Genomic DNA, 25245 nt, shown 5'->3' on the forward strand with positions numbered 1-25245 from the left:
TGTATATAATGAACAGACTAGGTCTATACTGCTCCTACATGGTGTAACAATACATCATGTAGATGTATATAATGAACAGACTAGGTCTATACTGCTCCTACACGGTGTAACAATACATCATATAGATGTATATAATGAACAGACTAGGTCTATACTGCTCCTACATGGTGTAACAATACATCATGTAGATGTATATAATGAACAGACTAGGTCTATACTGCTCCTACATGGTGTAACAATACATAATGTATTTGTATATAATGAACAGACTAGGTCTATACTGCTCCTACATGGTGTAACAATACATAATGTAGATGTATATAATGAACAGACTAGGTCTATACTGCTCCTACATGGTGTAACAATACATCATGTAGATGTATATAATGAACAGACTAGGCCTATACTGCTCCTACATGGTGTAACAATACATCATGTAGATGTATATAATGAACAGACTAGGTCTATACTGCTCCTACATGGTGTAACAATACATCATGTAGATGTATATAATGAACAGACTAGGTCTATACTGCTCCTACATGGTGTAACAATACATCATATAGATGTATATAATGAACAGACTAGGTCTATACTGCTCCTACATGGTGTAACAATACATCATGTAGATGTATATAATGAACAGACTAGGTCCATACTGCTCCTACATGGTGTAACAATACATCATGTAGATGTATATAATGAACAGACTAGGTCTATACTGCTCCTACATGGTGTAACAATACATCATGTAGATGTATATAATGAACAGACTAGGCCTATACTGCTCCTACATGGTGTAACAATACATCATGTAGATGTATATAATGAACAGACTAGGTCTATACTGCTCCTACATGTTTATGTATTATTATGTGTTATTTATTTCTCCTTTATTTAACCAGGTCGGCCAGTTGAGAACAAGTTCTCATTTACAACTGCAACCTGGCCAAGATAAAACAAAGCAGTTCGACACATAAAACAACACAGAGTTACACATGGAGTAAAACAAACATACAGTCAATAATACAGTAGAAAAATAAGTCTATATACAATGTGAGCAAGTGAGGTGAGATAAGGGAGGTGAAGGCAAAAAAAGGCCATGGTGGCGAAGTAAATACAATATAGCAAGTAAAACACTGGAATGGTAGATTTGCAGTGGAAGAATGTGCAAAGTAGAGATAGAAATAATGGGGTGCAAAGGAGCTAAATAAATATATAAATACAGTAGGGGAAGAGGTAGTTGTTTGGGCTAAATTATAGATGGGCTATGTACAGGTACAGTAATCTGTGAGCTGCTCTGACAGCTGGTGCTTAAAGCTAGTGAGGGAGATAAGTGTTTCCAGTTTCAGAGATTTTTGTAGCTCGTTCGTATTAATGCAGATATTATGGACATTTTATTTAAAACATGTAATTAAACTATAATTGTAGCTCCTTTAATTTAGACCCAAAATGCATTTGCCATAATGTGTGCCATTGCCCGGCTATTAAAAGGAACAGGCGACTATTTGAGACTCAGGAATGTTTGGTCACATGGAATCAAGTGGTCACTAGATGTCTACGGTGCCAAAGAGAATTATAGTTGAGGGTGTTGGGAGTGTCCAGTGAGTTGATATAACGGTAATAATGTCACATGGAATCAAGTGGTCACTAGATGTCTACGGTGCCAAAGAGAATTATAGTTGGGAGTGTTGGGAGTGTTAAGTAATAATGTCAAAATTCCACTTTTAACAACCATCAGAATTGGTTAAAAAAAGATTATGCCTGAGTGGCACAGCGATCTAAGGTACTGTATCACAGTGTTAGAGGTGTCACTATAGACCCGAGTGGTGCAGCAGTCAAAGGTACTAGATCACAGTGTTAGAGTTGTCACTATAGACCCGAGTGGTGCAGCAGTCTAAGGTACTAGATCACAGTGTTAGAGGTGTCACTATAGACCCGAGTGGTGCAGCAGTCAAAGGTACTAGATCACAGTGTTAGAGTTGTCACTATAGACCCGAGTGGTGCAGCAGTCAAAGGTACCTGATCACAGTGTTAGAGGTGTCACTATAGACCAGAGTGGTGCAGCAGTCTAAGGTACTAGATCACAGTGTTAGAGGTGTCACTATAGACCCGAGTGGTGCAGCGATCTAAGGTACTAGATCACAGTGTTAGAGGTGTCACTATAGACCCGAGTGGTGCAGCGATCTAAGGTACTGTATCACAGTGTTAGAGGTGTCACTATAGACCCGAGTGGTGCAGCAGTCTAAGGTACTAGATCACAGTGTTAGAGGCGTCACTATAGACCCGAGTGGTGCAGCAGTCTAAGGTACTAGATCACAGTGTTAGAGGCGTCACTATAGACCCGAGTGGTGCAGCGGTCTAAGGTACTGTATCACAGTGTTAGAGGTGTCACTATAGACCCGAGTGGTGCAGCAGTCTAAGGTACTGCATCACAGTGTTAGAGGCGTCACTATAGACCCGAGTGGTGCAGCGATCTAAGGTACTGTATCACAGTGTTAGAGGTGTCACTATAGACCCGAGTGGTGCAGCAGTCTAAGGTACTAGATCACAGTGTTAGAGGTGTCACTATAGACCAGAGTGGTGCAGCAGTCTAAGGTACTAGATCACAGTGCTAGAGGCGTCACTATAGACCCGAGTGGTGCAGCAGTCTAAGGTACTGTATCACAGTGTTAGAGGCGTCACTATAGACCCGAGTGGTGCAGCAGTCTAAGGTACTAGATCACAGTGCTAGAGGCGTCACTATAGACCCGAGTGGTGCAGCAGTCTAAGGTACTAGATCACAGTGTTAGAGGCGTCACTATAGACCCGAGTGGTGCAGCAGTCTAAGGTACTAGATCACAGTGTTAGAGGCGTCAATATAGACCCGAGTGGTGCAGCAGTCTAAGGTACTGCATGGCAGTGTTAGAGGTGTCACTATAGACCAGAGTGGTGCAGCAGTCTAAGGTACTAGATCACAGTGTTAGAGGTGTCACTATAGACCAGAGTGGTGCAGCAGTCTAAGGTACTAGATCACAGTGTTAGAGGTGTCACTATAGACCAGAGTGGTGCAGCAGTCTAAGGTACTAGATCACAGTGTTAGGGGTGTCACTATAGACCCGAGTGGTGCAGCGATCTAAGGTACTAGATCACAGTGTTAGAGGCGTCACTATAGACCCTAGTGGTGCAGCAGTCTAAGGTACTAGATCACAGTGTTAGGGGTGTCACTATAGACCCAAGTGGTGCAGCAGTCTAAGGTACTAGATCACAGTGTTAGAGGCGTCACTATAGACCCTAGTGGTGCAGCAGTCTAAGGTACTAGATCACAGTGTTAGAGGTGTCACTATAGACCCGAGTGGTGCAGCAGTCTAAGGTACTGTATCACAGTGTTAGAGGTGTCACTATAGACCCGAGTGGTGCAGCAGTCTAAGGTACTAGATCACAGTGTTAGAGGCGTCACTATAGACCCGAGTGGTGCAGCAGTCTAAGGTACTGCATCACAGTGTTAGAGGCGTCACTATAGACCCGAGTGGTGCAGCGGTCTAAGGTACTAGATCACAGTGTTAGAGGCGTCACTATAGACCCTAGTGGTGCAGCAGTCTAAGGTACTAGATCACAGTGTTAGAGGTGTCACTATAGACCCGAGTGGTGCAGCAGTCTAAGGTACTAGATCACAGTGTTAGAGGTGTCACTATAGACCTGAGTGGTGCAGCAGTCTAAGGTACTAGATCACAGTGTTAGAGGTGTCACTATAGACCCGAGTGGTGCAGCAGTCTAAGGTACTAGATCACAGTATTAGAGGTGTCACTATAGACCTGAGTGGCACAGCGATCTAAGGTACTGGTCCCGTGTGGCTCAGTTGGTAGAGCATGGCGCCTGCAACGCCAGGGTTGTGGGTTCATTCCCCACGGGGGGACCAGGATGAATATTTATGAACTTTCCAATTTGTAAGTCGCTCTGGAGAAGAGCGTCTGCTAAATGACTTAAATGTAAATGTACTGCATGGCAGTGTTAGAGGCGACACTAGAGGCATCACCCGGGTTCGATCCCGGGCTGTACCACAACCTGCCGTGATCGGGAGTTCCATAGGGCGGCACACAATTGGCCAAGCGTCGCCCGGTGTTTCCTCCTACACATTGGTGCAGCTGGCTTCCGGGTTAAGCGGGAGGGTGTTAAGAAGCGTGGTTTGACGGGTCATGTTTCAGAGGACGCATGACTCAACCTTCGCCTCCTGAGCCCGTTGGGGAGTTGCAGCGATGAGACAAGATCCCCATTGGGGAGTTGCAGCGATGAGACAAGATCCACATTGGGGAAATGCAGCGATGAGACAAGATCCCCATTGGGGAGTTGCAGCGATGAGACAAGATCCACATTGGGGAAATGCAGCGATGAGACAAGATCCACATTGGGGAGAAAAAACGGGCGTAAAATGATAAAAAATGCTTAAATAATGACAACAAACAAAGGTTGCATCCCAACGTGGCAATAAACAGTAGGCAAAGTGACCAGGACAAAATGAACTCAAACGTTTTACCATTGGAACACTTGATGTAATGATGTAATAATGGACAGAATGAACTCAAACGTTTTACCATTGGAACACTTGATGTAATGATGTAATAATGGACAAAATGAACTCAAACGTTTTACCATTGGAACACTTGATGTAATGATGTAATAATGGACAGAATGAACTCAAACGTTTTACCATTGGAACACTTGATGTAATGATGTAATAATGGACAAAATGAACTCAAACGTTTTACCATTGGAACACTTGATGTAATGATGTAATAATGGACAAAATGAACTCAAACGTTTTACCATTGGAACACTTGATGTAATGATGTAATAATGGACAAATTGAACTCAAACGTTTTACCATTGGAACACTTGATGTAATGATGTAATAATGGACAAAATGAACTCAAACGTTTTACCATTGGAACACTTGATGTAATGATGTAATAATGGACAAAATGAACTCAAACGTTTTACCATTGGAACACTTGATGTAATGATGTAATAATGGACAAATTGAACTCAAACGTTTTACCATTGGAACACTTGATGTAATGATGTAATAATGGACAAAATGAACTCAAACGTTTTACCATTGGAACACTTGATGTAATGATGTAATAATGGACAAAATGAACTCAAACGTTTTACCATTTTACCCTCCATTTGCAACAACGTCACTGAGCACCATCACTGTCTTTCCTTCGTGGATCTCCTGCATGTTTACATATCTGGCATTACTCATCTCATATGTATATACTGTATTCTATCCTATTCTACTGTATCTTAGTCTATGTATTACTCATCTCATATGTATATACTGTATTCTATCCTATTCTACTGTATCTTAGTCTATGCATTACTCATCTCATATGTATATACTGTATTCTATCCTATTCTACTGTATCTTAGTCTATGCCCCTCTGACATCATTCGTCCATATTTTTATATATTCCTTTACTTAGATTTGTGTGTATTAGGTATTTGTTGTGAGCTAGGAACACAAGCATTGAGTTAGATATTACTGCACTGTTGGAGCTAGAAACACAAGCATTAATTTAGATATTACTGCACTGTTGGAGCTAGGAACACAAGCATTAAGTTAGCTTTTACTGCACTGTTGGAACTAGGAACACAAGCATTTAGTTAGATATTACTGCACTGTTGGAGCTAGAAACACAAGCATTAAGTTTCTTTACATTACTTATGCATATTCAGTGGCCTGACTGCATCCAGACTATGTCAAAGGCCCATCCTGGTAGATCTGAACCTAATGCAGCTTGGAGTGATCAGATAACAGAAGTCACATTTAGGTGCCAGGTGTAACTGAGGCTGTAGATGCTCCATATCCATTGCTTTGAGTGTTTTATATAATATGACTAAATATGTTAATTTCTGTGTTGCAGGGGCAGTCAAGAAATGGAACGGCAAGGCCACAGAACATGACCACTCCACCGTCAGAGCTGTGGGAGACCACCTCAAGCCCCTGGTAGAGCCGGGGGTAGTGTTTACCACTCCACCACAGCTTCAGCAGGCTGGAAAAGTGATACTGTTTTTCATACTAAGATGGACCATCAGTCTGTTGATTGGTCAGTCATTGGGTTAATTCGTTTTGCAATATGTTCAAATCAAATCAAGCTTTATTTATACAGCACATTTCAGACATGCAACACAATGGCTTCTCAGGAAAAAACAATGAAAATAAACAGGAATATTTAGTAAACAAACATAAGAGGATAAAAAACAATAATACCAACTTAAAGACTAATGAGCATCCTAAGGAAATGCCATTGATTAAAATATTAAAATATCCAATCCAAAAATATAAGCTTGTTTTTTAGGATGGGCTCTGAAAGTCACTATGGGGTGTCCACTGAAAGTTGACTAGTAACAACAACTGGGACCTCAAAGACACCCACCATGAGACCCACTAAATATGCCCAAGAAGAGGAAAACAAAAGAAAAACTCACACCAAACTTAAAAACAGGAAGCAAACCAAAAAGGTGGAGCAACTAAAGGTGTTGACTCTCCACATCTATCAAGACAACTGGAGCACTGGGCCAGACACTCTTAAATAGAACCTGGACCAGCTCAGGTGAAACACCTTCCCACTAACGAGATGGACAAGCCAGCACAGGTGTAACACATACTGACTAACGAGGTGACACCAATCTGTGCGTCCTACGTGCTAACGAGCTAGACATGCTAAAATCCAACCTCAAAACATAAATGGAAAAACCAAAGCCTGGAACACCTTCCCCATCAAGACAACAAATATATCCTATATTTTTGTTGGACAAGTTTGCTCACCACCAACAGAAAACAACTTCCATTTCACATAATCAACTACAATGCTTCACCTTCACCAATATAAACATGGTGTCTACTGGCTGTCAACAATTAAAAACAAGAAAAAACACCTATTTCTAAATAATAATATACAATCGTGTTATTTTTTTCTCCTTTTTCATTCTATAGAATCCTAAAACTCACCAGCTTCTAGAACTCTCCTCTTCCTAAAACTCACTAGCTTCTAGAACTCTCGTCTTCCTAAAACTCACTAGCTTCTAGAACTCTCGTCTTCCTAAAACTCACTATCTTCTAGAACTCTCGTCCCCTTGGAACGAGCCCAAACAAAACTCATCTCCAAACCTGACATATAATTTTTTTCTCCTTTTTCATTCTATAGAATCCTAAAACTCAATAGCTTCTAGAACTCTCATCCCCTTGGGAACTCAAATCAAATTGTATTTGATGTCATGATATACATGTCTGATTTCAAGAGCAATATCTGCAATATCTCGATAGGCATGTTGTTGGATCGGGGCCCAGTCCCCAATGTCATGCTCTAGTACATTTGGGTTGGTACATCTGAGAATGAACCCTGATATTCTAAAAGAAGGGCAACAATTTCAATATAATTATACCCAAAAATTGTCAGTTGGTTGCATAAATAATTATGATTATTAAATGTTACAGTGTTATTTTCAACGTCTTTTCAATGACATTTTGCTAAATGGGAATAGCGCAATTTCAAAACACAGTTTTAACATGTCCAAATCAATAACCAATATGTAGAAACAGTTTGGGATATATTGAGAACCTAAACATTTTGAAGTATTGCATTTTGATTCAAGTGGGTCACCAACTTGAATCAAAACTCTTTTTTTGATAGTCACTTTTTGTTAAATCTCATAAATAGCACTCTTTCAATTCAGAGCAAACGTTTAGGGTGCTCCATTGTGACATCATTAGAATACTGCTCCTACAATGTTATAACATTCTACATTGTGACATCATTAACATAATCCTACTACAATGTTATAACATTCTACATTGTGACATCATTAGAATACTGCTACTACAATGTTAAAACATTCTACATTGTGACGTGACTAAAAACATTCTACATTATTTTATTGATATCATGAAACAACATGTATTTTCTGATGTTTAGTCAGAGATCTTTTATCAGAGTATCTCATCCCACATTGATTACATCTATGCGGTTTCTCTCCTGTGTGTGTTCTCTGGTGAGATACCAGGCTGCCTAGCTGAGTAAAACTTCTCCCACATTGATCACAGCAATAAGATTTCTCTCCTATGTGTATTCTCTGGTGTACAGTCAGAAGGCCTAATGAAGAAAAACTCTTCTCACATTGATTACAGCTATAAGGTTTCTCTCCTGTGTGTGTTCTCTGGTGTAATTTCAAGCTGGTTGAATGAGTAAAACTCTTCCCACATTGAGTACAGCTATAAGGTTTCTCTCCTGTGTGTGTTCTCTGGTGTGTTATCATGTTGCTTAGCTGAGTAAAACTCTTCCCACATTGATCACAGCTAAAAGATTTCTCTCCTGTGTGTGTTCTCCGGTGTTTTGTCAGACACCCAGATGTACCAAAACTCTTCCCACATTGATCACAGCTATAAGGTTTCTCTCCTGTGTGTGTTCTCTTGTGTATAGTCAGATTGCCAGATGCAGAAAAACTCTTCCCACATTGATCACAGATGTAAGATTTCTCTCCTGTGTGTATTCTCTTGTGTATAGTCAGATTGCCAGATGTAGAACATCTCTTCCCACATTGATCACAGCTGTATGGTTTCTCTCCTGTGTGTGTTCTCCGGTGTTTTGTCAGACACCCAGATGTACCAAAACTCTTCCCACATTGATCACAGCTATAAGGTTTCTCTCCTGTGTGTATTCTCTGGTGTATAGTTAGATAGCTAGATGTAGTAAAACTCTTCCCACATTGATCACAGCTATAAGGTTTCTCTCCCGTGTGTGTTCTCCGGTGTTTTGTCAGACACCCAGATGTACCAAAACTCTTCCCACATTGATCACAGCTATAAGATTTCTCTCCTGTGTGTGTTCTCCGGTGTTTTGTCAGACACCCAGATGTACCAAAACTCTTCCCACATTGATCACAGCTATAAGGTTTCTCTCCTGTGTGTGTTCTCCGGTGTGTTGCCAGACGGCCAGATGTACAAAAACTCTTCCCACATTGACCACAGCTATAAGGTTTCTCTCCTGTGTGTGTTCTCTGGTGTGATGTCAGGCTGGTTGACTGAGTAAAACTCTTTCCACATTGACCACAACTATAAGGTTTCTCTCCTGTGTGTATTCTCTTGTGTATAGTCAGATTGCCAGATTCAGCAAAACTCTTCCCACATTGATCACAGATGTAAGATTTCTCTCCTGTGTGTATTCTCTGGTGTATAGTTAGATGGCCAGATGTAGAACATCTCTTCCCACATTGATCACAGCTGTAAGGTTTCTCTCCTGTGTGTATTCTCTGGTGTTTTGTCAGACAGCCAGATGTACCGAAACCCTTTCCACATTGACCACAGCTATATCGTTTCTCTCCTGTGTGTGTTCTCTGGTGTATAGTTAGATAGCTAGATGTAGTAAAACTCTTCCCACATTGATCACAGCTATAAGGTTTCTCTCCTGTGTGTGTTCTCCAGTGTTTTGTCAGACACCCAGATGTACCGAAACTCTTCCCACATTGATCACAGCTATAAGGTTTCTCTCCTGTGTGTGTTCTCCGGTGTGTTGCCAGATGGCCAGATGTACAAAAACTCTTCCGACATTGACCACAGCTATAAGGTTTCTCTCCTGTGTGTGTTCTCTGGTGTGATGTCAGGCTGGTTGACTGAGTAAAACTCTTTCCACATTGACCACAGCTATAAGGTTTCTCTCCTGTGTGTATTCTCTTGTGTATAGTCAGATTGCCAGATGCAGCAAAACTCTTCCCACATTGATCACAGATGTAAGATTTCTCTCCTGTGTGTATTCTCTGGTGTATAGTTAGATGGCCAGATGTAGAACATCTCTTCCCACATTGATCACAGCTGTATGATTTCTCTCCTGTGTGTATTCTCTGATGTATAGTGAGACAGCTTGACTCAACAAAACTCTTCCCACATTGATCAAAGCCATAAGGCTTCTCTCCTGTGTGTATTCTCTGATGTATTTTAATGCCTGATGAGGTGAATCTCTTCCCACAGTCAGAGCAGCAGTGAGATTTTTTCCCTGTGGGTCTCTGCAGGCGTTTCTTGAGGTGTTTTGACGTGGAGAGACTCTTCTCTGCCGCATCATGAGGTTGTTGAGGCTCCCCAGAGGATCCACGATAGTCCCCTCTCTCTCCTGTGTGAACCACAAAGTCAGACGGTTAAAGGCCCACAACAGCAGAAATCCACTGTTAATGTGATGTAAAAGATGATGCCCAGAGCGTACCCATGAAGTTGTACAACAATTGACGTCTGGTCTGTTGAATTATTTGACAATTAAGACAGTCAAGTTAGCAACAAGTCATATTTTGTCTTGTTATCACATTAGTTTGTCTTGTTATCACATAACACTAGAAATAAGTTATTCAAGTTGTTGAAACTCTAAGCAGTGTACCAGACAACTAATGGTCTCCAATGTAGGCCCTTTTCTGTGTTTGCTAAAATTGCAGCACGAGGGCAATGCACAAACAATTTGAATGCAGAAACACCACCCTGCTAATGAGGAAACCGATAGTTATGGATGTAGTATATCTGCTAATGAAGAAACCACTAGTTATGGGTGTAGTATATCTGCTAATGAGGAAACCACTAGTTATAGATGTAGTATATCTGCCTGGAGCAAAAATGGTGAGCAAAGATTTTAGTTCTTCACAATGTATTCTGAATATTACAGCTGAAGGAAACTCACATTAAGTTCTGTGTCTATTCACTAATTCACCACCGTGGGGGGAAACTCAGGGGAGTTCTCATAGGCTGTTGCTAATGAGTGCATTTCACATTACTTTTGGATTATACATTGTAAGGCTCGCTTGAATGTCCTGGTTAATATGTTTGTGTTTTTGTCACAAATCAACTGCTATAAAAAACACTTAACCAGTAAAATACTCTTTGGCTAACTTTAACATCAGCCATAACTTCCCCTAACAATAACATAGACCTACTGTAGGACCCATAACTTCACCTAACAATAACATAGACCTACTGTAGGACCCATAACTTCACCTATCAACAACAGACCTAGGATTATAAATTGTTTAATAATTCAGGTGAAACATGGAAACTAAAATGTCTGCCATGACATTTCATAACCAGATAATTTTGTGAATAATCCCACTAGGCTACTCTGTAATGTGTTGTCATTCTAAATGTCCTGAATAAAGGAAAATAGCTCTGTGTGTTGTACAATAGCCTATCCATCAAGGAACAGTTCTCTACACATGAGCTAATTATCTCTGTGTCCAAACAGACTAACGAGACCCTACAGTAAATCAAGCAGACAATAACATTATAAACATCAATTTGTTAGGGATTTTGGATCCAACGTGGAGCATGGCATAACTGTCTTTACCAGAGTAATGAATGAAGAAGCACTTTGGTTGTTGTTGCATGTCGTGATGTTTGTCATTTGACTGTCATTCAGAAAATGATTTCCTGATTCAGCTGATGATAGTTGAACATGTGACTAACTAAACAGCTACAGTATTAAGAATGATGTGTAATTATTGAAGAACCGCGTTAATGACAGTATCAATTTGGGTGTTGTCAATAAAGTTACGATTATTATTTTTAGATTTTTTTTATTTAACCTTTATTTAACCAGGTAGACCAGTTGAGAACAAGTTCTCATATACAACTGCAACCTGGCCAAGATAAAGCAAAGCAGTGTGACAAAACAACACAGGGTTACACGTGGGATAAACAAACGTACAGTCAGTAACACAATATAAACATCTATATAGTGTGTGCAAATGGAGTACGGAGTTAAGGCAATAAATAGGCCATAGTGGCGAAGTAATTACAATTTAGCAAATTAACACTGGAGTGATAGATGTGCAGATGATGTTGTGCAAGTACAAATACTGGTGCGCAAAAGAGCAAAAAAAGTTAATAAAAACATGGGGATGTGGTAGGCAGTTGGATGGGCTATTTACAGATGGGCTGAGTACAGCTGCAGCGATCGGTAAGCTGCTCAGATAGCTGATGCTTAAAGTTAGTGAGGGAGATATAAGTCTCCAACTTCAGGGATTTTTGCAATTCGTTCCAGTCATTGGCAGCAGAGAACTGAAAGTAAAGGCGGCCAAAGCAGGTGTTGGCTTTGGGGATGACCAGTGAGATATACCTGCTGGAGCGCGTGCTACGGGTGGGTGTTGCTATGGTGACCACTGAGCTGAGTTAAGGTGGAGCTTTACCTAGCAAAGACTTATAGATGACCTGGAGACAATGGGTTTGGCGACGAATATTTAGCGAGGGCCAGCCGACAAGAGCATACAGGTCACAGTGGTGGGTGGTATATGGGGCTTTAGTGACAAAACGGGCGGCACTGTTATAGACTGCATCCAGGTCGCTGAGTAGAGTGTTGGAGGCTATTTTGGAAATGACGTCGCTGATCCGTTTTACGATGGTGTTTGGCAGCGTGAGTGAAGGAAGCTTTTTTGCGAAATAGGAAGCCAATTCTAGATTCAATTTAGGATTGGAGATGCTTAACGTGAGTCTGGAAGGAGAGTTTACAGTCTAGTCAGACACCTAGGTATTTGTAGTTGTCCACCTATTCTAAGTCAGAACCGTCCAGAGTAGTGATGCTAGTCGGGTGAGCGGGTGAGGGCAGCGATCGGTTGAAGAGCATGCATTTAGTTTTACTTGCTTTTAAGATCAGTTGGAGGCCACAGAAGGAGTGTTGTATGGCATTGAAGTTCATTTGGAGGTTGGTTAGTTTGTTATTTGGTGAACCAGGCGAGTCAGTCATTTGAGAAACCAAGGCTGGTGAGTCTGCCGATAAGAATACGGTGATTGACAGAGTCGAAAGCCTTGGCCAGGTCGATGAAGACGGCTGCACAGTACTGTCTTTTATCGATGGCGATTATGATATCGTTTAGTACCTTGAGCGTGGCTGAGGTGCACCCGTGACCAGCTCGGAAACCGGATTGCACAGCGGAGAAGGTACGGTGGGATTCGAAATGGTCAGTGATCTGTTTGTTAACCCCGGAACCCACAACATTCTGCTGCCTTCGCAGAGCGCGAAATTCAAAAAATATTTTTCTGAAATATTTAACTTCCACACATTAACAAGTCCAATACAGCAAATGAAAGATAAACATCTTGTGAATCCAGCCAACATGTCCGATTTTAAAAATGTTTTACAGCGAAAACACAATATATATTTATGTTAGCTCACCACAATAGCCAAACACACAACGCTATTTATCCACCGCCAACATAGCTTTCACAAAAGCCACAAATAGAGATACAATTAATCACTAACCTTTGAAAACTTCATCAGATAACATCATGTTACACAATACATTTATGTTTTGTTCGAAAATGTGCATATTTAGAGCTGCAAATCTTGGTTATACATTGCAGCTACCGTCACAAATAGCACCAAAACAGCCAGAATAATTACAGAGAGCAACGTGAAATACATAAATACTCATCATAAAACATTTATGAAAAATACAAGGTGTACAGCAAATGAAAGATAAACATCTTGTGAATCCAGCCAATATTTCCGATTCTTTAAGTGTTTTACAGCGAAAACACAATATAGAGTTATATTAGCTTACCACAATAGCCAAACACACAAACGCATTTATTCACCGCAAAGGTAGCTTTCGCAAAAAACAGCAATAAATATAAAATCAAATCACTAACCTTTGGACAACTTCATCAGATGACAGTCTTATACCATCAAGTTATACAATACATTTATGTTTTGTTTGAAAATGTGTATATTTAGAGGTACAAATCGTGGTTTTACATTGTGAATACGTAGCAAAAATGCACAAAATTCTCAGGTGATATTTTTTCAGTCACCTAATCTAATCAAAGAACTCATCATAAACTTTACTAAAAAATACATGTTGTACAGCAAATGAAATATACACTGGTTCTTAATGCAACCGCTGTGTTAGATTTTTAAAAATAACTTGCTTATTGAAATTCTCAATTATAGTGGGACACTGGGTGAAGGAGAAGCTGGGGAGGCTTGGGCAAGTAGCTGCGGGGGGTGCGGCGCTGTTGGCCCGGGTTGGGGTAGCCAGGAGGAAAGCATGGCCAGCCGTAGAGAAATGCTTATTGAAATTCTAGATTATCGTGGTTATCGGTGGTGACAGTGTTTCCTAGCCTCAGTGCAGTGGGCAGCTGGGATGAGGTGCTCTTATTCTCCATGGACTTTACAGTGCCCCAGAACGTTTTGGAGTTAGAGCTACAGGATGCAAATTTCTGTTTGAAAAAGCTAGCCTTTGCTTTCCTAACTGACTGTGTGTATTGGTTCCTGACTTCTCTGAAAAGTTGCATATTGCGGGGACTATTCGATGTTAGTGCAGTACGCCACAGGATGTTTCTGTGCTGGTCGAGGGCAGTCAGGTCTGGAGTCAACCACGGGCCATATCTGTTCTTAGTTACAAATTTTTTGAAAGGGGCATGCTTATTTAAGGTGGTGATGAAATTACTTTTAATGAACAACCAGGCATCCCCTACTGACGGGATGAGGTCAATATCCTTCCAGGATACCCGGGCCAGGTCGATTAGAAATGTCTGCTCGCAGAAGTGTTTTAGGGAGCGTTTGACAGTGATGAGGGGTGGTCGTTTGACCGCGGACCCATAACGGATGCAGGCAATGATCGCTGAGATCCTGATTGAAAACAGCAGAGGTGTATTTGGAGGGCAAGTTGGTCAGGACAATATCTATGAGGATGCCCATGTTTACGGATTTAGGGCTGTATCTGGTGTGTTCTTTGATAATTTGTGTGAGATTGAGGGCATCTAGCTTGGATTGTAGGACGGCCGGGGTGTTAACCTCTACTTCCACACAAACCCGGATCCGGGAGCACCCCCATCAGTAAAAAAGATGACTAGCATAGCCTATCATAGCGTCACAAGTAAATACTAGCATCTAAATATCATTAAATCACAAGTCCAAGACACCAGATGAAAGATACACATCTTGTAAATCCAGCCATCATTTCTGATTTTTAAAATATTTTACATGGAAGACACAATATGTAAATCTATTAGCTAACCACGTTAGCAAAAGACACCAGTTTCTTTACTCCACCAGTTTTTTACTCCATCAGTAGCTATTACAAATTCGACCAAATAAAGATATAAATAGCCACTAACCAAGAAACAACTTCATCAGATGACAGTCTGATAACATATTTATTGTATAGCATATGTTTTGTTAGGAAAATGTGCATATTTCAGGTATAAATCATAGTTTACCATTGCAGCCACCATCACAACTCTCACCAAATCGACTAGAATAACTACAGAGAGCAATGTGTATTACCAAATTACTCATCATAAAACATTTCTTAAAAATACACAGCGTACAGCAAATGAAAGACACAGATCTTGTGAATCCGGACAATATTTCAGATTTTTTAAGTGTTTTACAGCGAAAACACAATATAGCGTTATATTAGCTTACCACAATAGCAAACATCACAACAGCTTTGATTCAAGCCAAAAATAGCGATAACGTATAAACCACCAAAATATATACATTTTTTCACTAACCTTCTCAGAATTCTTCAGATGACAGTCCTATAACACAATGCATATAGAGTTTGTTCGAAAATGTGCATATTTAGCGGCACAAATCGTGGTTATACAATGAGAAAAGTTGCCAAGCTGCCCAGAAAATGTCAGGAGAAATCTTGGGAAAGGCACCTATTCTAATCAATAAATAATCATAAACGTGACTAAAAAATACAGGTTGGACAGCAAATGAAAAACAAATTAGGTCTTAATGCAACCGCTGTGTTAGATTTAAAAAATGAACGTTACTGCACAATACAGCGTGCGCTAAAGCGAGACCGCACCATAATTCATGGCGGAATTATTATTTGACATTTGTCAACATAAGTACGAATTAACAGCATAAAGACTGCTTACTATTTCCTGAGCTTCCATCAGAATCTTGGGCAAGGTGTCCTTTCTCCAGAACAATCGTCTTTTGGTTGAAAGATGTCCTCTTGTCCTGTCGAAATAGCCGCTAACGTTAGCTATGTGCCGGTAAGGTGTCCAACTGGTGATAGCGCGTCACAAAGAAATCCCAGGAAATCGCAATAAACTGATATTTTTTATTTTTTTTATTTTTATTTTACCTTTATTTTACCAGGTAGGCAAATTGAGAACACGTTCTCATTTACAATTGCGACCTGGCATAAACTGCTATAAATCGGTTCAGGGTTGATATCGCGCTGTGCAGACTGGCAGGTGTTATCCAGTCTAAAAGCGGCTGGTGTCTGAGCTACTAAAAGGGAAAGGCCGCTAGCAGTGGCTAACAATGACTAAATAGCTAGTAGCTAATTAGCTTCTGATGGAGGTTCTAGCTATAAGGTCTAAAAAAAATAGCAGATCCGTATCACATTGGGTGAGGCGGGTTGCCGGAAGGTATATGTAATTTAAAAAATGGAAAAAGAGATTGAAATATATTGCAATATATACAAAAAAAGATAACATTTACAACAACAAACACGTCTTACTGCTACACGCCATCTTGGATTACAAGATGACTCAGTTAAAAAACATTGGATTTATCAAACTCTGAAATTATTTAGGATTTCTGTGCCCACGAAAACTGTTTTCCCAGCGTAACATAAGGAGACACTAAATGATACATAGTTCGAGTGCATTTCAGAATACAAAAAAACTGTCGGACAGCAAGATCCCGTATTTAAGTTGAAGTTCATCATATGACAAGCGTAACATTATGACTATAACCAATGTTCCCTGAAGGAGGGAAACTAGGTACAACATACTATTAAATCCACATGTTATGACTATAACTACTGTTCCCTGAAGGAGGGAAACTAGGTACAACATACTATTAAATCCACATGTTATGACTATAACTACTGTTCCCTGAAGGAGGGAAACTAGGTACAACATACTATCATATCCACATGTTATGACTATAACTACTGTTCCCTGAAGGAGGGAAACTAGGTACAACATACTATTAAATCCACACATTATGACTATTACTACTGTTCCCTGAAGGAGGGAAACTAGGTACAACATACTATCATATCCACATGTTTTGACTATAACTACTGTTCCCTGAAGGAGGGAAATTAGGTACAACATACTATCAAATCCACGCCTCGCTGGAAGCCCCGCCGTCCACAGGTGATGAGAGTGAGACTTGGATTTATTCCTTAAATTTAATACTGCTCTTCACCGACCCAGGAAAGGCGGGGACAAACAGGTGTTGTACCTCGTTTCCCTCCTTCAGGGAAGTGCAATTATAATCAAAGTTACACTCCCTTTCAGTCATTCAACTTCGGTACAACATACTATGGGGAAATAAATTCAAACCTAAACCGAAACCAAACGGATACTAAATGAAACAACAGACCACCCAGACTTGTCCCTACAAGATGCGTCAGTTTTGTCAATTTATTCATTGTCTTTTGTTTGAAACACTCCTGTCAGTGTTGAGTAAGGACGCACACCTGATTACACATATAGAAGTAGGACTAGTCAACCTGGACTGAGCACAAATGTAGGCCTATAAATGTGCCCATTTGGGGATGTCTGATAGTATTTCTCATTGTCTTAACGCTGCACCACTAATTAGTTGTGGAGCTTCTCAAATGTTCTATTTACCTCCAAACAGCAAGTAAACAAAGTCTAATCAAAATCAATTGCAAGTGACAATAGTTCCTCAAAGTATTTTCATAAAATATTTCCAGCTCTCGCCCTTTCGATAACCACTCAGGAGAAAAGGGAAAAATGTAATGCTCTGATCCAGTGGAAATGTCATAAAATACCTGATTACTGTCCAGAACTCACTGGAGCAGGAAACTGAGGGACTAGAATATTTTATACAATGTTGCAAGCTTGCTCCCTGAGTTTCCTGACCCAGTTGATAGTTGATACAATGTTTCAAGTTTGTTGTAGACAGGCCATGTGCAGCCAGTGTGATTTGTAGGATATTTATTTTTATCAGGATATTTTCTACCTGCAGAATGCCATGTTTTTATTTTTTGGCCTTATGTAGGCTATCTTTACATAGTTGGCAATGGCAATAAAAGTTACTTTTAGATTTGTATAATTTTCATTTAGATTTTGATAGAATGTAGATTAATCAGAGACAATCATTTTGAGATACTATTATAATTCAAATGAAACTGTTCCATGAAAATGTGCATTTGAAAATCATTACTGGCACACAGATTGGTAAAAATGGTCAGATACATTGGCACTCCAACTGGAAAAGGTTGCCGACTGCTGGTGTAGTCTATTACTGAAAATTTCAGGAGCAGAACGGCAGAATTTACGAAGTCCAGCAGCAGAGGGGGGCTCCCTCTGGTCGGGTTGTGTTGACGACCGGCTCCCTCTGGTCGGGTTGTGTTGACGACCGGCTCCCTCTGGTCGGGTTGTGTTGACGACCGGCTCCCTCTGGTCGGGTTGTGTTGACGACCGGCTCCCTCTGGTCGGGTTGTGTTGACGACCGGCTCCCTCTGGTCGGGTTGTGTTGACGACCGGCTCCCTCTGGTCGGATTGTGTTGACGACCGGCTCCCTCTGGTCGGGTTGTGTTGACGACCGGCTCCCTCTGGTCGGGTTGTGTTGACGACCGGCTCCCTCTGGTCGGGTTGTGTTGACGACCGGCTCCCTCTGGTCGGGTTGTGTTGACGACCGGCTCCCTCTGGTCGGGTTGTGTTGACGACCGGCTCCCTCTGGTCGGGTTGTGTTGACGACCGGCTCCCTCTGGTCGGGTTGTGTTGACGACCGGCTCCCTCTGGTCGGGTTGTGTTGACGACCGGCTCCCTCTGGTCGGGTTGTGTTGACGACCGGCTCCCTCTGGTCGGGTTATGTTGACGACCGGCTCCCTCTGGTCGGGTTATGTTGACGACCGGCTCCCCCCGGGTCGGGTTGTGTTGACGACCGGCTCCCTCTGGTCAGGTTATGTTGACGAGCGGCTCCCTCTGGTCAGGTTATGTTGACGACCGGCTCCCTCTAGTTATGACTTCGAGTCATTTGTGTGTCTTAATTATTTAATCAAACAGAATGCTTAAAGCATCATACAAGTTCAGTACATACAGATTTTATAAAAACACATGGGGCGATTGGTAGAAAGAACAGATGCCTCTTGGTTGACCACGATGTATTTTAGTTGGGGCCAGCACTAGAACATGATTTTGGGGCTCCCGAGTGGCGCAGCGGACACTGCATCTCAGTGCTTGAGGCGCCACTACAGACACCCTGGATCAAATCCAGACTGTATCACAACCGGCTTTGATTGGGAGTCCCATAGGGCGGCACACAATTGGCCCAGCACCGTCCAGTGTAGGCAGTCATTGTAAATAAGAATTTGTTCTTAACTGACTTGCCTAGTTAAATAAAGGTTACATTTAAATAAATAAGTAAATAGTGTTTCATGACAAACCATTTTTTACAAATCTGTCAAGGCACCAACTTTGAGAAGGGTTTAAAACAAAGGTTTCAAACCAATTCATGAAGGTAATTGCATCTAGGTATGTCTTGCCATTAATGTAAAGGCATGAAAAAAAATTGGATGAATATTATACAATGACTTAACAGCTCTAATAATTAGCCTCCACAGGAAATCTACACTGGCAATTCTAGAATATACGATATAGCCTAGAAACCTGGTTAAACTATCACTATGACATCATGGATGAATTCTAGAATATACTATATAGCCTAGAAACCTGGTTAAACTATCATTATGACATCATGGATGAATTCTAGAATATACTATATATCCTAGAAACCTGGTTACACTATCCCTATGACATCATGGATGAATACTAGAATATACTATATATCCTAGAAACCTGGTTAAACTATCACTATGACATCATGGATGAATACTAGAATATACTATATAGCCTAGAAACCTGGTTAAACTATCCCTATGACATCATGGATGAATACTAGAATATACGATATAGCCTAGAAACCTGGTTAAACTATCACTATGACATCATGGATGAATACTAGAATATACTATATAGCCTAGAAACCTGGTTAAACTACCACTATGACATCATGGATGAATTCTAGAATATACTATATATCCTAGAAACCTGGTAAAACTATCATTATGATATCATGGATGGCCAGTCCTTGTATTCATAGTGTAGTGAATTCAGGGGGTTGCCCTGAGCTGGACTCAAACCTGGGTCCAGCGACTGTCAAGCCAACACCTTATAACTGTTACGCCAAGATGTCTGAACTTCTTGACGAGGTCGCTAGGTGTTGGGTTACGGTTGCTACAATAGCTTTCTCAATGAATTTGAGAGTGGTTACATTTCTCCAGCCCCCATCCCTCAGCTGTTTACCAAACCAAGTCTCTGGGCAGCCATTTTGTTGCTGTTTAAATACTAGGTTGTCCCTTTAAAAAAGCCACACATCAATCAACCAATCTGAAGTTGAAACAATAACAAAGCAGTCATTCCACCACTGTTTTGCTAATAAGATGATGATGGGTCTGGAGACATTTAACTACTCTCAAATTCATAGACAGACCTATGGATGCAAGGACTGACCATCCATGATATCAACATTATAGTTAACCATGTTAAGGCTGTTGATTTACATTGTTTCTAAACATTGGAGTAAAAAAAGCTTATTTTGGGTTCTGATGGGGTACAACAGTTGAACTAAGCTCATGAGGCATGTGTTATATTCTCCAAGAATCAATGGCTATAAATAAATCATTTAAAAGTCAAAATATGGATGTAGCAATTGCAGATTTCCCTTTTAACACCAAACATCAGTTCAACAACTGCAGAGTTTGTACCTCTGTATTTAAGACAGTACTTACCAGTGGTAATCACGGCCCGGTTTCTCAAAACCATCTTATGGCTAAGTTCATCTTTAGAACCACTGGATGCCTTAAATTGCGTTTGGGAAATCGGGCCCAGATATCCAGTTTCCTCCTCCTCTTCTTCCGATGAGACCGTAATCCCCCCCTCCTCCGCTTTCACTTCAAAAACTGCATCCTCCTCCTCTATCACTCTGAACGCCTCTTCTTTCAATGTAACGTCTTCCTCTTCTTTCACTGAAACGTCTTTATCTTCTTCTTTCAGGGTAACAACCTCACCCTCTACTTGTTTTTGTATTGTAACATCCTTCTCTTCCTCCTCCTCTTTGATGAGAGCTTCTTTCTCCGTCCAACAGACCGTCTCTTCTTCAGCAGGAAGAGAGTAATTTAGTGAACTCATGGTCGGAGATGTTAGCTAGCTAGGCTAATGCTAACTTAACCAGCCCGCCAGCTGAATAAAAACAACACCGTAAATATGAAATGAAATAGGATAACTAACTAGACGACAGACGAGGGTTTAAAATACAGTTGCTAATATACACTAAAGCGTCTAAAGAGCTTTACTGGTTCGTCTATCTTGTCTAGCAAGCTACCGAGGTGGCTGACTAACTGTTGCTGCTGCTGAAAGAAGCGTTCCGTCCACTAGATTATACGTCACACTAACAGCATTGCGTTCCGTCCACTAGATTATACGTCACACTAACAGCATTGCCTTAAAATCGCACACCGCCATCTGCTGACTGGAGTTGGTAACGCTCAGTCTGAACCTTTGACTGCGATGGAGATGTGCGACTTTAAGACAATGACGCTAGTGTGACGTAAAATATATATTATAATGTTCAGACCAAAAGTTAGTGTAGGAAGCATGAGTTTTTACTCACCAGTGTAACAATACAGTGTGGCTAAAGACTTAATAACTTAGTTGTGTTCACGATCTGGTTCCCTATAAACACAACCAGTTATGTTTTTGAATTATCACATATGTATTAATTTATTTCGGGATTCTGGGTAATCCACATCAGATTTATGGAGAATTGCTGTGGGTGAGTTCAAAATGGAATAGTCCCGGGATAGAAATATATAAAGTTGACATTACACCATAAAATCCACCTTTTAAATCATACATTAGCAATTTATGTTTTAGTAACTACTGTTGTTGGTTTGGCGTCAAATAAGCCTCTCTTTATATGTTACTTGCCAAATCTCCGTTTTCCATGTGGGTTTTTTGCTAAAGTTCCCTCTTTCAAGTTGGTATCTAACTGGAAAATGCATCTTCTTTAGGAGTGCTATTTTTACCCTGTTGACTACTGATCATTCATCCACACTATGTGTCTCATCAATGCAGGTCATTTATGACAAATGTATAAAGTACATGTTCTATAAACCCATGAACTCCAGCCAGTTTATTATCCCGGTTTTGTTAGTTTAGGTGTGTTATACTTCCTCACCACCAGAGGGGGACATTTAGTCATTTTCCAGGTTAATTTGATATATTTTGATACTAAAATGGATGACAGTTTATTCTGATGTAGTGAATATGAGACACATGGAAACAATTGATTAATTTATTATAGTAAATTAGGAATTCGTAGGAATTGTTAAATCCACTATACGATCACAATAACTTTGATAGACATTTCAATCGTTTTTTTATTAGTATATTATAGGTCAGATTAATAGAATTGCTGTGGGAGTGCTATTTATATCCCGTCACTACTGATCATTCATCCATACTGTGTGTGTCCCATCATTGCAGCTTTGGAAATAAATGAACTATCCATCCATTGCTCCTTCCTGTGTTGACTCACTGACTTGAGAGACCAGGAAGGTCACACTAGCTCGATAGGTTGATATCTAGCTCAAGCTTCACCTCATGCTTTTCATTAACTGTGTGGTTGTGTTATCTAGTGGGAACCCGTTAGCACGGTAGACTCTGGTGACTTCTTGCCGTGGGCTCAAATTAAAAGAGGAAATCAACCTGCTCCTTTATGTTGTGTCAACTTTTCGATATGTCACGTTTGATACCGGAGCTACGAGCCTTGAAAGCAGTAAACTTCAAAGCAGTGTGCTGATGCCTGTATCACTTTATCAGAGCAGCTCGTGAAGCTTCATTTCGTCGAACAACCACCTGATTAGTTTGGTATTGGGCTGGTTTGACACTGCAGGCGACTGATTGATCTACAAATCACTACTACATCAATAACCAGACCCACTAGAACACAGTCCCATCTCCATTAACTACATCACACCTGCCCAGACCCACTAGAACACACCTCCATCTCCATTAACTACATCACACCTGCCCAGACCCACTAGAACACACCTCCATCTCCATTAACTACATCACACCTGCCCAGACCCACTAGAACACAGTCCCATCTCCATTAACTACATCACACCTGCCCAGACCCACTAGAACACACCTCCATCTCCATTAATTACATCACACCTGTCCAGACCCACTGGAACACAGCCAGAGCATTCAACAGCACCATTTTATTTCTCTCCGTCACTTTCAACTTTTAGATAATAAAGCATTTGACCTTTCTATTGAATTAACAACAGAGGATTGGTTGATTTCCAGGTTTAATTAAGTATTATATTTAAGATGATTTATGAGAAAAGTATCGTCCAACTCTGGGGTATCTCACTGCACCCTCAAAAGCCATGTTTTGAAATATACAGACAGACGGATTAAAAGTAATTTTACATTGTATAACTGTACTTCTGACAGCCAACTTTCTAACTCCGCCCATAACTTTATGACATCATAACATTCCCAGAAGGATTATTGAGTCATTGTTAGTTTTACCCTGAAGACATGACTCTGCCGTTGTGCTGTAGAATTTGTGGATTTTGTCTCTTGTATAATAAGGGACTCATCATTTGTCCCAACATCACAGGCCACAGACTTTGATGCAGTTAAAGACTTCCAAATGTGTTTCCGCAGTTTAAGATCAACTGAGTTTTTTAATGGGGTTTCTCCCTGTGCACCTGCCAATGTGAATCCTTTGAACGAGACAAGTTACCAGACAGGACATATTGCTAATGTTCTTCCCATTGATAACCTGAAAGACAATTAACTTGTGGGCGGTGGTGGTGATGTCCTATTCGATGACGTTGTCCATCGGGATTCCCCAAAAAAGATAAACGCTCTGGATTGATCACTGGAGTCAGATGTGAAGGAGGAGGTTGATCATCAGGAGTCAGATGTGAAGGAGGAGGTTGATCATCAGGAGTCAGATGTGAAGGAGGAGGTTGATCATCAGGGGTCAGATGTGAAGGAGGAGGTTGATCATCAGGAGTCAGATGTGGAGGAGGAGGTTGATCATCAGGAGTCAGATGTGAAGGAGGAGGTTGATCATCAGGAGTCAGATGTGAAGGAGGAGGTTGATCATCAGGAGTCAGATGTGAAGGAGGAGGTTGATCATCAGTGAACCTCTAGGATTGTGGCTGGGCTGGCGTTTCCACTTCCAGCTTGGTCATATATTTTGATACATTGAATGTTGATATTGTGAATCTAAGTTATATATTTGTACCTCCTGTTTCATGAAGTGATGTCACTAACTACTGCCCCTATATACAGCGCATTTGGAAAGTATTCAGACCCCTTCACTTTTTCCACATTTTGTTACGTTATTCTAAAATGGATTAAATCAATAATTTACCCTCATCATTCTACACACAATACCACATAATGACATCACAATACCCCATAATGACATCACAATACCCCATAATGACATCACAATACCCCATAATGACAAAGCAAAAACAGGTTTTTATAAATGTTTCAAATGTATCAAAAACAACAACTGAAATATTACATTTACATACAGTACCAGTCAAAAGTTTGGACACACCTGCTCATTCAAGGGTTTTTCTTTATTTTTACTATTTTCTACATTGGAGAATAATAATGAAGACATCAAAACTATGAAATAACACAAATGTAATCATGTAATAACCAAAAAAGGGTTAATCAAATCAAAATATATTTCTATTTGAGACTCTTCAAAGCAGTCACCCTTGGCATTATCTCAACCAGCTTCATGAGGTAGTCAACTAGAATTCATTTCAATTAACAGGTGTGCCTTGTTAAATGTTAATTTGTGGAATTTCTCTCCTTCTTTCCTTCATGTAGATGTATTGTTACACCATGTAGGAGCAGTATAGACCTAGTCTGTTCATTATATACATCTACATGATGTATTGTTACACCATGTAGGAGCAGTATAGACCTAGACTGTTCATTATATACATCTACATGATGTATTGTTACACTATGTAGGAGCAGTATAGACCTAGTCTGTTCATTATTTACATCTACTTGATGTATTGTTACACCATGTAGGAGCAGTATAGACCTAGTCTGTTCATTATATACATCTACATGATGTATTGTTACACCGTGTAGAAGCAGTATAGACCTAG

The 25245-nt window shown here is 40.5% G+C and overlaps 2 protein-coding genes across 3 annotated transcripts in view; both read right to left on the reverse strand.

The window, feature by feature from the left end:
• The window catches only part of LOC129842433 (zinc finger protein 271-like), a 222072-nt gene that overhangs the window by 95934 nt on the left and 100893 nt on the right, over positions 1-25245 (reverse strand). The gene's annotated exons all lie outside the window — the stretch shown is intronic.
• Positions 6123-21538, reverse strand: LOC129842434 (zinc finger protein 271-like). Its single transcript, XM_055910997.1, has 2 exons — positions 20812-21538; positions 6123-10145 (listed from the first exon to the last, which is right to left on the reverse strand). The coding sequence occupies exons 1-2, from the start codon at positions 21209-21211 to the stop codon at positions 7927-7929; spliced, it is 2619 nt and encodes an 872-aa protein (XP_055766972.1). The 5' UTR covers positions 21212-21538; the 3' UTR covers positions 6123-7926.

The sequence above is a fragment of the Salvelinus fontinalis genome, unplaced genomic scaffold (genome assembly GCF_029448725.1).
Source record: "Salvelinus fontinalis isolate EN_2023a unplaced genomic scaffold, ASM2944872v1 scaffold_0041, whole genome shotgun sequence".
NCBI lineage: Eukaryota > Metazoa > Chordata > Actinopteri > Salmoniformes > Salmonidae > Salvelinus > Salvelinus fontinalis.

What these genes read in the sequence shown, in the direction of transcription:
- LOC129842434 (XM_055910997.1), bottom strand. Translation starts at nt 21,211, where the DNA reads ATGAGTTCACTAAATTACTCTCTTCCTGCTGAAGAAGAGACGGTCTGT. An exon ending in CCGGGCCGTGATTACCACTG is followed by an intron (nt 10,146 to 20,811) that starts GTAAGTACTGTC and finishes TGGTTCACACAG; the next exon opens with GAGAGAGAGGGGACTATCGT.